This window comes from Rhinolophus sinicus, chromosome 14 (genome assembly GCF_057876585.1).
Source record: "Rhinolophus sinicus isolate RSI-liver-muscle chromosome 14, RSI-T2T, whole genome shotgun sequence".
Lineage (NCBI taxonomy): Eukaryota > Metazoa > Chordata > Mammalia > Chiroptera > Rhinolophidae > Rhinolophus > Rhinolophus sinicus.
Window position 1 is genome coordinate 3,723,536 of NC_142514.1, and position 12,025 is coordinate 3,735,560.

Genomic DNA, 12,025 nt, shown 5'->3' on the forward strand with positions numbered 1-12,025 from the left:
TTTGTTGCTAAACAGATGAACATCCTTTAAAAAAAAAAAAAAAGCCTTGCACAATAACAGTAGCCACGTGTTAGCCACTTTAATATAAAATGTGATCAAAACTCAATTACAAGAGTTCAAAAAGGCATAGAAAAACCAATTAAGTCTCAATTTTATTACAAGGTTTAAAATCTGGGAGTGGTTTTAAAAAAAACTTATATGCTAATCTCAGCCCAGGGTTAATATTTTACAGCCACACTAAGAATTACTACAGGGGAAACATCAATGTAACAAACAAGTGAAATTTGCAAACCCAAGTCATAAACGTAGTAACAGTAACTAATCATGGTTAAGGGGCCGCACAAAGCCACTGATGCCTCAGTTATTTGAAAAGAAACCCTGCCTTCTATGAGGGCGGAGAAACGTGTAAACAATTCTGCTCCAGGAAATTTGCATAGAAATAGAAAATGCTAGAGCCTTTACCACAGATGAAATTGCAAAGCCTCACTCAACACACTCAATTCGATCCAAGGAGCACCGAATGTTACATTGGAGCCAAGGCAGGGCTCGAACCATCTCATTTCCAGCTATGCATCGAGCAGAGCCCACGACATTTCAGGTGTGGAAATTAGCTGTAGACCAGCTCCTTAAAAACATGAATTTTCTACACCATAATTTTAAAACGACAGATATTTCCACAGAATTGTTTAAAAGATTTTACAAGGGGACCCTAAGGCATCAGGGTCTCTTTCCAAAGCCACTCGCAAACTCTTCGTGTTCTGTCAGCAACAATTCCATCTTTACAGCCTCTTAGATAACCTTCCGCAGATCTCTAGCCTCTGCGCACACGGCAAAATCCCAAGATGAGACGTCATGTTCATTGTCTGCCCCCAGATCGTGCGGAACACTTGCGGTTTGCTCCTGCTTAATGTGTTTGTAGAATACTTGACATTAAATCCAGTCATGGCCTAAATGGCCTGGAAGCGACTATTCCCTGGGCATCTCAATATTCCTTTCAGCCTGAACTGTCCCCGAATCACGTCCTTCATGCCTGGCCCCTGTGAAGAGACTCAGCTCTGGGGAGCAAAGAATTCCCACCCAGGACACACACATGCTGACATCTGGACGCTCTACAATCCTCATCTCCAGCGCCCCCTGCTGGAGGCCAAAGTGACAGTGTGTTGGCAAGTCTTGGAGGAAGGAGCACTGACAAATTCATTTTTGTGCACTTTAAATTTAAAACCTGGGACTTTTACAGTCGCTCTCCAAACCCTTTCCCAGGGGGCAGTAGAATATTCAGCAACGCCAAAGGACCACACCTTATTTGTAGAGAAAGAAAACAGATTAACATACATGATAATTACGGGCATCAAGAGAAATTTGTAATCAAAAAATGAAAAGACAAATGCCCCAGGACCCTGCATTTTTATCGACGCTGCCATTTCCCCACAAGAGAACCTCAGAAAGAAGTCTCTGGTTTTGCTTTCACTGAATCAGGCGTCTCCACACTCGCACTCCTGAATCTGAGAAAAGCACCAGATAGAACTGTCACTTTTTAAAGTGAAACAGTGACTAACTGAAGCTCACATCTCCACACCCTTCATCCACCTGCTCGATGTCACATCGTCGTCAGTTCCCTCACAGGAGACTTACTCTTCTAGTTTGGTATTACTATGACGAGAACTGAAATTTGCAAGCAGAGAAAAAGTCTAATTACAAAGAAGTGAGTGGCAGCCCAAATGAAGCCCGTTTACTACCATTTCCAATTTTCTGCAGAGATACAAGGAAAACCACCAATTTGGTTCCTAAGTTTTATTCAAGAACTCATACAAAACATTCCAGAGTAAGGAGTTTTAATCCTCATCTTCCTCCTCTTCTTCGTCCTGGTTAATCTGGAAGTAACGCAATTCGTAACTTTCTTTGCTGTTAGCAACTACGCGCAACCAATCACGTAGATTGTTCTTCTTCAAATACTTTTTGGTGAGATATTTCAAATACCTGCAGAGAAAGAACACTTGAGAACTCCACTAGACACACGGCCTTCTTGCATTCGGAAACACTGTAAGTTTTATGAAACCCTGGCATTCAAAATCAAGGTGTTTCCCACCTTTCAAAATTGGCAAAGATAAGGCAAATACACCCGGCCAATGGTCTAACAAGAAAACATAGCCACAGTTCACCTAAACTGGCAATAAAAATGAGAACAGGTTAAGCTGTAAGAGCTGTCCATGAAACAATAGCAAACACCTAGAAAACAGTTTTCAGTGACCACTAGAGAAAGAGCCCGGTGGTTGTTTCACAATTAAGCACAAGACCATGATCCCTTTCGCTGAGAAAGCACTGGGCTCCCGGCACTCCCTCCCCCATGTCACTCACTGCCTCAGACCTCCTACCTCCTTTCCAGGTTGTTCAGATTATGGGGATTGCTCCTTGGGGCTTATATACACACTCTCATTCTGCGGTGGGACAGGTGCCTCCCCGCGCCCTGGCTCCAGCTCTGCACAGAGGGCACACTTCTCCTCTGGCCTGGCTACTCCAGCATCTTCCCAAAGCCATAAAGAGAAGATGAGGGAATAGAGTGCCAAGCCAACCTACTGCTGGCAGGTAACCTTTCCAAACCTCAGGTTCCCCCTCTAACAACCGGCCTCATGACACTTCCCATCTCTTCAGACCGTTAGGACTGAATGAGACGCATAGGCAAACTGGCTTATCAGCCAGGACCCAAATGTCAGCAGACCAACCACGTCACACCTCCAAGAAGTGAACACCGGGCAACAGTGTTACTTATGCCAACCAAGCAACCTTCCAAAGAATATGAAGATCTCAGTTCCATTCTACCCACTTTTCCTTACATAAAAATAAATCAATTCAGTCGTTCCATCTAAAACGTTCTTTTTCATTTATTATTTCTATCATATTGTATTCAGATGATGTGGGTTGACAATTTTCATAATAGAATGTTGAAGGAAAGCTAGGTGAGCAGCTGCAGAAGTTCAGAGACCAGCAGGACAAAGTTCTATCTAGATTAGGAACATCTTAAATGTTTCAAAAAAATAAAACTTATCATCAAGATAGGAAAGCTGTAATAGAAGATTAAGGCTCCTTTCTTTCTCTACTGGGTAAAGAACAGAAAATTTCCGTGAAAATGGAAGTAGGCTGTGTCAGGAGAGTCTCACACTAGGCTGGAAAACGCGGAAACGGGTCACAGGAAGATTCCAGAACCTTCGCCAAGGGCGCTGCGAAAGCCCAGCGAGTTGGACATTGTGTACTCCCTGGAGTCCCTCCCTACAGGTGCACTGACCTCCCTAATTGCCTCCTGCACACATACAATGACGGCCAGGCAGGCGTCCCTCACTCAAGCCTTCCAGTCATCTCCGGGCTGATCTCATTCAAAGTAAAAGCAAAGCTGAACTATAACCAGTCTGTCTTAACACACCTTCAGGTTTCCCACTAATTGATTCAGTTTGATTAAAAACGCCTAAGAAGATTCCAGGCTCTGGGCTAGAAGCTAGGTATAAATATGCCCAATTCTTTAGTGACTTGTAAAATGTTTTAACCTCATCGTCACAACCAAAAGTGTGTAACACAGCAGGGCAAGTGAATTCATGTGCCTCGGAACAGAAAAATGACCCACAGAAATAAAATGGAACGGCTTCCGTCTAAACGGAAATTTCAGATTCCTCGTGATTCTAGTAATGCAGGGAAAACAAATAATAGAATTAAAATGGAAAGGCTTCGCTGTGATCTAGAGGCAGTAGAAGCAATAGCTTCATTTTTAAGAATGCAATCTAAGCAAGTATTTACTGCTTGAAATACGTTTGCCTGTGAAAAATACATCTTCTAAAACTATCCAAAGTTGAATCCTTTTAACTACGGTAACAACATTCCTTCATTCCCTCACTGCACCCTCACACTGGGCACCGTTGCAGGAATTAACAGCTGCAACCACAAAGCAAAGCACAGGCAGCAAAACCATGGCTGTCCTGGGTGAGGGTGGCATCTCAGCACTGGGATGCAGGCAGGTGATCCTCATCCCTCCCGTACCTTTTGGAAAAAGGCACCTCAGAAGTGACCGTGATCTTGCTCTTGCTCCTTTCAATGGTCACAACCCCTCCACCGAGATTCCCAGCTTTTCCATTCACTTTGATTCGCTCCTGAAGAAACTGCTCCTGTAAAATTGTCAAAGGGACCAATTAGTGAAGTGACAAGTTCACCTGTCTCACCAACAGAATATTTCCATATTCCTTACACCGAACAAATGTAGTTCAAATGTTCAATCTTTTTTAAAAAAAAAATGACAGCAAATCTTTAGCTATGATTATAGGTCTAAAAACTAGGAACAGCAATTGGAAAATGGCACAATTCGGCTTTATGAAAACAAAATCCTAGCAGGAACATACTTGACTGCTCCACACGAGGTCAAATGCGCCTCTACACGAAGGCTCTGACTCGTGGGTCAAAGGTAAAGAGAAGACAGGAAACCCAGGGACAAACAGCTAGAAGCTTGGTACAGGCAACCAAGGTTGCAAGCAACTTCTAAACCTAACGGCTATAAAGCACTGTCCTCAGTACAACCAGAAAAAATAACGCCTTCAACCTAGTCAAGAAGCAAACACAGTGACTAAAACAATTATCATCCACTCAGGGGCCCTGTACATGGTGCAGAGGCAGCAGCCCAGGAGCCCAGAGGCGGACACCTGGCAAAGCCCTGGGGCCGCCTGGGCTGCTCATTCACCTCTGTGGGCTTCAGGGGTCTCTCTCCAAAAAAGAGGACACTTTTCAGTTCTCTTTCTATTGCAATGATTTGAAGTCCCTCCCTTTCAGCTCCACATTTCTAGAACCCTCTATTTAAAACCTCCAACATGACAATACACCGAGGATTTGGTCAGAAATCTTGACTTTTCTACCATCTGTGGGATTATGACTATTAAAAAATATATATATATATAGAAATCTTGACTTTTGTGCCTTAAGACTCATAAATGGCTCAAGTTTTCTATCCTAAAAAGATTTCTAGAAGGAAAGACAATCACATGTACAGATGAGTGTAGAGGAAGGGAAGAGGGAACAATGGAAAGCGCCACAAAACACAAACGGATGGAGTCAGAGTTGAGGAGTGGAAAGAAGCCACAGAGAAAAGCAAGAAGTCACTGCATAGAAAAGGAATTAAGGAGTCAAATGAGGGGCCTCGTACAGGACAGGGACACAAACGGCACCTCCACAAGGGCAGTAATCTACAAGAGGTTACCTGAATTGCATTCTGTGTAATAATCAGTGGCCATAAGCCGAGCTTTTTTTTTTTATTTGAAAATTATTCTTGTTGTAGTGATATTATCTTGCCAACAGTTGACCTCTGAAGACTGAAGAACAAATGTAAATTTAGAAGGCTTCTGCACAATGTGAAGCCTGAATTCCCCAAGCATGGTTATCAGAGAGGAAAAGAGTGAAATGCCAAAACCAAGTTGCAGAGTCAAAATGTGGCAATGAGACTGATTTTTCTAATTTTAAGTGAAACAGAGGAATACCGGGGAATGGGCAGACATAAGGGCAAAAAAAGTCAGTACAGAGCAAGGTCTGAAAAAACCAAACTCCAATTACAAGTCAGCATGCAGGACACTTGAACACAAACACTGCAGCTCTGACGCTGAGTAACGTGGACAGCTCGAGGAGGTGCTGCCATCTGCCCACGGCTCTACAGCCCAGCAGTCAGGCCCAGGCCGGAGGCAGCCCCTTGTCCACGGGCACCAGGACCCATCGCTGATGTGTCAACACACCAAAGCGCAAACGGGATGCTGGAGCTCAGCATGTCTGCCTGCTTCCTGGTAACTTCTAGGTCATTTTTAGACACTTAAAAGAGGAAAAGAAGGTAGTTTTCTAGCACCAATGTGCTAAAGCCCCACTCGTGTTTTCCTCACACCTGTTACACACGAGAGAACTCAAGACTGAGAAACAAGTAACTAGACCACAGTCCAGAGTTCGACACAGAGCCAGAACTGCAGAGTTGCCTATGAGCCCAAAGTAGAAACGTGTTCCAGTGTTTTCTCAGCAACATCTCAAAAGGTTCATTACTGTCCTGAGTGGCATCAAGGTGTAACTTACAAAATTGGCAGCATCCATGATTCCATCTTCTACTGGATGGGTGCAGTCAAGGGTAAACTTCAGAACCTGCTTCTTTTTTTTGCCTCCCTTAGCCACAAGCTTTTTCTAAGAAAGTATACAAACAGAGATGAAGGCATAACCAGTCTCCCCTACACCCCCCCAAAAAAATAAAAGCACCACAACTGAGATGTAGAAGTCCATACAATACAAAATCCATGGAGTTGTGTTCCCCTGCAAGGGCTCCAAGAGCCCTGCTCTGCCCAAGAATGGAGATGGGAAAACACCCGAGCTTAGGCACCTGGGTTCATGACCTTCAGAAAGGGAAATCATTCCAGCACTTTTTTTTTTAATGCGTCTAAAACCTTATCATTCAAGCAGTGAAAATACACGGTTAATATGTCTTGAGTAGAAAACCTGAATTTTGGACATAGCATTCAACTTTAAAATGAAAACCTTCTGCATTGTTTCATTTTGCTACTCCACCATCATGGCTGGAAACCGGAAGTCGTCAACTCATGCTAGCACTCTTGAACTATTTACACTTTGCTGCCTCCTCCATCTCTGTGGGCGTGAAGTCCTGTTAGCTTATGAACCACAATAACATGAACTTGACTATTTATTTGCCACAAAATTTCCAAAACTAAAGTTTCAAGGAATGCTCATTTTAGTCCAGGATTCGGGCACAGGCATACACATGCCTGGCATACCTAAAACAATTTTAATCTGAAATCAATACTTGTCCTAACTCTCCGGACTTGGGTCCCTGATCCAGTTTAGCTCTTCTCCCTCAATCCATCTCACCTCCCTTTCTCAGACCAGCACATCTTCCCAGCCAGAACAAGGGTAAAGCTGAAACTTCGGTTTTAATTCTAAAACTACTGTCAACAATTTCTGGCCTTTTGACTAAATTTAATCTATGAATTAGAACTTTCAAACCATCAGTTGGCGTATATCCTACAAGGTTCCTTTACTCTCACAAAGCTTAATCTTCTCCCTCTACAAACTCCACCACCACCACCAAAAAAAAAAAAAAGCATTTGTATGAGTACAACCTACTTACTTACCTGTACCTCCACCCTAAAAAACTTTTGCAAAATCTAAGACCTTCCCAAGAACACATCTCAACTCCCCTCCTGTATGTTTAAAAGAACTTCACCTAAAACTTGTATTAATTGGGTCAACTTTTCTAACATCTAGCTACTGCAAAAATCACCAATGTTTTTCTTTTTAAGACATCCCTTCCTGGTTACAATCAAAAGGGCTGCTTTAACATGTAGCCCCGAAAATACACAATCAGCAAGTAAAAGACCTGCTCACAATGCGCTCGTTACCTCCCATCATGGTTTTAAACCAAGTATATAAAGGCATAGGTACATTAAAAGCCCATCCAAGAAGCGAGAGTAGGTGAACCAGAAATGTTCACAGGGTGTCCCAACAAAAGGGGAGGGTCGGAAACCAACTTTTTCCAGGTAACCTGGCAGGAGAGCGACGGGCTGGCAGAGTGACACGAGGACGCGGCGCCGGCCAGTCCCAGCCTGGGTAAGAGAAGGGAGCCCTACACCGAAAAGGGTCTGTGCGTGGCTCCCTGAGGACCTAGCTTCCTCCGGGGACACTACAGGAGTCCTCGAACTCGGGCCTCCCTCTGAAAGCAGACCGTCCACGCCATGGACATTTCCACTGGTCCCCGAGTCCCGGCCATCGGCTTCCCGGATGCGCGAGTCCCAAGGGTGGCAGGTCCCCCTCGCCTTCCCCGCTCTCCGCCCAGGTAACCACGCCGGCCGGGCTCCACGGGCCGTTGACCGGCCCAGGCCGGAGCCTCGACATCCCAGCTCCCTGCTGGCCACAGGCAGGGGCCGGAGCCCGAGCCCCGGCCTCTCAAAACCGCGGATCTCCCCCTCCGGCCCCAGGCCGCGGCCTCCTCCGCCCACAACGTGCTGAGCCCAGCGGCGGCCCAGGCCCGATCCGGCCGGCGTGCCAGCCCAGCCCCGGGCGGGCGCTGCAGAGTGCCGTCCCGCGCGAGCCGGGCAGGAGCCAGGCGGGCGAGGACCACGTGCACGTCCCGGAGCCGAGGCCTCACGCGGAGCCATACTAACCACAGGAGCCATGGCGGCAGCAGAGACAGAAAGGGAGGTGCGAGAACTGCGCAGACGCAAAGAGTCCCCAGCGCGCAGAGCACGTAGGGCCTCAGGCCGTACAATCGCTCTGCCACGCCCCTCGGTCGCAACCGTTTCGCCCTGTGCTGTACGATCGGGGGTCGATTGGTTTTCCCTGCTTGCAAATCACATCCTCTCTCAGGCTTGGAGGGTGAGAGAGACAGAGAGGAAAGACGCCGGGTGGCCTGAGTCACTTCGCAGGATCGGAGTGAGGGAGCCAGAGCCGACTTGCCCAGAGAAAAATAAAGGCGTTCGCTCTACTTTTGAAAGGCATGTAAAGAAAAAGAAAGAAATTCGTTAAACCATAAATTACCAGCTAATAAGATGGAGTCAAACCCTCTAACTTGGGGCGGTGAGGCCCTCCTGGCCCTGGGGTCCTAATGCCCGAGAGTACGTTGGCTTCTTGCTACCAAGTCTCTGGAAGATGGTATCCAGAGGCCGTGTCTCCTACCCCTCTGGCCGCGTTAGAGACTCTCAGTCTCACAGCCAAGGTCCCCCCCTCCCTGGCTTTCCAGCTCACGCCTTCTAGCTGGTCTGTTACGCCGGTGCTGCTCAAGCTGGCGCGTCGACGGGAATCGCCTGGGGACCCGGTGAAAACGCGGGGCCTCATCAGTGGGGCTCAGTGGCTTGATAGTCTGCATGTCTTTCAAGCTCCCGGGAGATGCTGCTGCTGGTCCATGAACCATAACAAGCTGAGTGGGAAGGGTCTTCTTCCCCAGGCCTGCAATCGATTGACTTGTGACCAGAAAACAAATTCAGAGATGTTCCAAATTAAAACCACAGCGGCTGGAGAGTAAGAGAGACAGAACAGTTACCCTGTCAATAGCTGTGGACCAGTTCTGACAAAAGACTGCTCACCGTCCCCTGTATCTGTTGGAATTTAGGATTAATTTCCAGGTGGCTGTTTCTCCGACTATCGAGCCCCAGGAGCCTCCGCTTCTTATTTCCACATGAACTTTCCCATCTGCTGCTCACAGCTAATCCACAGGAGTGACACTTCTTTCTTTCAACCCTACAGAACAGGCCCTTTTCAGTGTCTCCTGTCCCCTTTGTCTGTGGCTAATGTAAGTCCTTTGAGTGGCTTACATTTTCCTCCCCCTCTACCTGATGTATAAAAGTGCTTGCAAAACTCCTGCTGCTGCTGGTTTAGACTCCATGCCCCAAGAGCGGGTTTTTGTTTGTTTGTTGTTTGTTTGTTTGTTTTGGGGGGGTTGTTTTTTTCCTAGCAGTAGCCTTTCTTTCAAAAAGAAATTCAGCCATGGAAGCTCAAATGTTTGTTTAACAACTGGAGTACTTTTCATCCACCATCACCCTCCTAACCCTTACCAATTACATTCCAGGGCTCTGCCCCGTCATCACTCAGCCACCCTCCACTCCCTTTACCTGGTTGTAATGTACGCACCCAGCCAAAGCCCAATCCTGGCTTACAATGGTTGGAGGAAACACCGCTCTGACTGGTCTAGGTTTAAAGTCAGGCCTGCTGTACCAGTTGACCGACCTCCACGCCCACCCTACTATTGCAGACTGTAAACCGTGTCTCTGCGTTGCCAGCTGCTCCGGGTTAGGTTCTTTCAATAGGGTCCTAGAGGGGAGACTGCAGGCTGGAAGAGAAAAAAGAGACTTTTTCCTGTTTGCTTCCTGCTTGTTTCTGTTCCGTCAGGTGTCACCCACTCTTGCTTCTTCATCTGGGTAGTGGCAGTTGGAACATTCCAGAAGCAGCATTTGAATCCAGTTTGTAATTGTTCCAACACTAAAAGAACCAGCCTCATTTTCTTTTCCCCAGAGACTCCAACAGAGCAATCCCTCTTGAGGCACCCCCTTCAAGCTTCTACATTTTAATAATGCTGTTCTAGAAGTGGTAGCTGCTTCCTGAAGTTGCTACTGTTTTGATTTCACCCCTTCAGTGAGCCAGTTTATAAGTCTTTAGTCCTAATTAACAATCCTTTACATTAAATTCTATTCAAAAACTGGTGTGCTTTCTCCTGATACCACTCCTAACCCTGAGCAAGCCTTTGGGGTACTTGCTAACCCTAAAATCCCCTCCTACGTGACTATTTTACACCTACGGGCAGAATGCCAGGCCCTTCTCCCCAAACCTCCCTCTCAGCTGATGACTTCTGTTGCTCTTTCTTTGAAAACACGGAAGCAATCCAAAGAGAATTTACAAGCATGTCAACCTGCACGTCTAACCTTCCAGAAACATCTATTCCCCTGACTGCGCCTTCCCTCCTGTTACTATGGAAGAAGAGTCCTTGCCCCCACGGAGGCCAAGGCCCACACTTAGGCATTAATCTCATACACTCGTGCCTGCTTCGGACCATCACTCCAACAGCCCTTGTCGCTCCCATGAAATCATCAACGTGTCCCTTCGTCTGAACCATTCTTTAATATCTCCCCTCTTAAAAAGAAAAAGCAACCCCTTAGGATTGCATGTGTTTGTGCCCCTCCCCCCAGCCCCATAATTCTTATGTTGAAGCCCTAACCCATCCCACGTAGGATGGTGTCAGGAGGCGGGGCCTCTGGGAGGTGATTAGGGTTGGATGAGGTCATGAGGGTGGGGCCCCGTGATGAGACCGGTGCCCTTGTAAATGAGGAGACACAAGATCTCTACCATGTGAGGACGCAGCTGGAAGGCAGGCAGCTACAAGCCAGGAAGCAGATCCTCACCAGCCACCAAACCTGCGGCACCTTGATCTTGGCCTGCCCAGACTCCAGAAGAGTGAGAAATAAGTTTCTGGTGTTTACATCACCCAGTTTGTTATAGCGGCCTGAAGAAGGACAATCTCTCTACACCCATTTTCTTAGAAGAGTTGGCTCTGTGGGCTGTCTGCAATTTCTCTCCTTCCATCTTCTGTGGAACCCACTCTGGTCAGGCATTTGCCTAACTGCCACCTGGACAGCTCTCCACAGAGTCAAGGCCACTGTTGACATCCCCATGCTAAACACGGGTTCCTCCCATCAGAGCCAGGTCTTGGTCCTCTTCTTGCTTGTCTTAGCAGCATCTGACACTAGGTCGCTCCCGCCTCCTTGCTGCTCCCTCCTCCTTCCTGGACCTGAAGGGCTGCAGAACACAGCTCCGCTCCTTTCTTTCTACACCTGCCCTCTGGCATGACCCCGGCTCGTGCCTTTCTGACTCCCCAAGCCTGTGTGTGCAGCCTCAACCCCTCCCTGGGCTCCTGACTCATACTGCCAGTGGCCTCCTGACAGCTCCCCTCACACCCACAACCCCACTCTCACCTTCCCCACCCCCACCCTGAGTCCCTTCATCTCCACCCACATTGGTCTTCTTTTCTTTCCTCTAAATTTCTTCCAGCTTCTGCGACCTTGTATTTGCTGTTCCCTCTGCTTTGAACTCTTCCTGGATTTTCTTGTGTCTGATTTCTTCTCATCCTCCAGGGTCTCAGGCTCAGTGCCCCTCTCTACCCACGGTTATTTAGGGTGTCTTCTGCTCCACCCCTTGCTAGCTGCCCTTTATCACATCATCCTGATTATTTCCTGTGGGAGCATTTGACACAGTCTGCCATTACTGTACTTGTTTATGTGTGTACTTGGTTAATCTTGGCTGGTGTGTTCCTTCTACATGTGTGGCCCGTGGCAGATGCTCAATAAATACTATTCAAACAGATGAAGACAGGAATGGATGAATTAAATAAGTCTGAGTATCAGGAAGAACACACCTACCTCCTACTGCCTGCCCCTCCAGACGGAAACTAATGTATCATTCATTTATAAAGCAACCACCTGGTTTTGTACTGCAGCTTTACCACTTACTAGGATAACATTTTCTACCTCCT

General features: G+C 47.0%; 1 protein-coding gene across 1 annotated transcript; it reads right to left on the bottom strand.

Annotated features, from left to right (window-relative positions):
• Positions 1-64: 64 nt before the first annotated feature.
• Positions 65-8,248, bottom strand: RPL22 (ribosomal protein L22). The gene is made up of 4 exons (XM_019746763.3): positions 8,172-8,248; positions 6,079-6,183; positions 4,024-4,148; positions 65-1,977 (listed from the first exon to the last, which is right to left on the bottom strand). The coding sequence occupies exons 1-4, from the start codon at positions 8,181-8,183 to the stop codon at positions 1,833-1,835; spliced, it is 387 nt and encodes a 128-aa protein (XP_019602322.1). The 5' UTR covers positions 8,184-8,248; the 3' UTR covers positions 65-1,832.
• Positions 8,249-12,025: the final 3,777 nt, after the last annotated feature.

Coding starts and splice junctions, on each gene's coding strand:
- RPL22 (XM_019746763.3), bottom strand. Junction 4,149..6,078: donor TCATGGATGCTGCCAATTTT/GTAAGTTACACC, acceptor ACAATTTTACAG/GAGCAGTTTCTTCAGGAGCG. Junction 1,978..4,023: donor GAGGTGCCTTTTTCCAAAAG/GTACGGGAGGGA, acceptor CTTTCTCTGCAG/GTATTTGAAATATCTCACCA.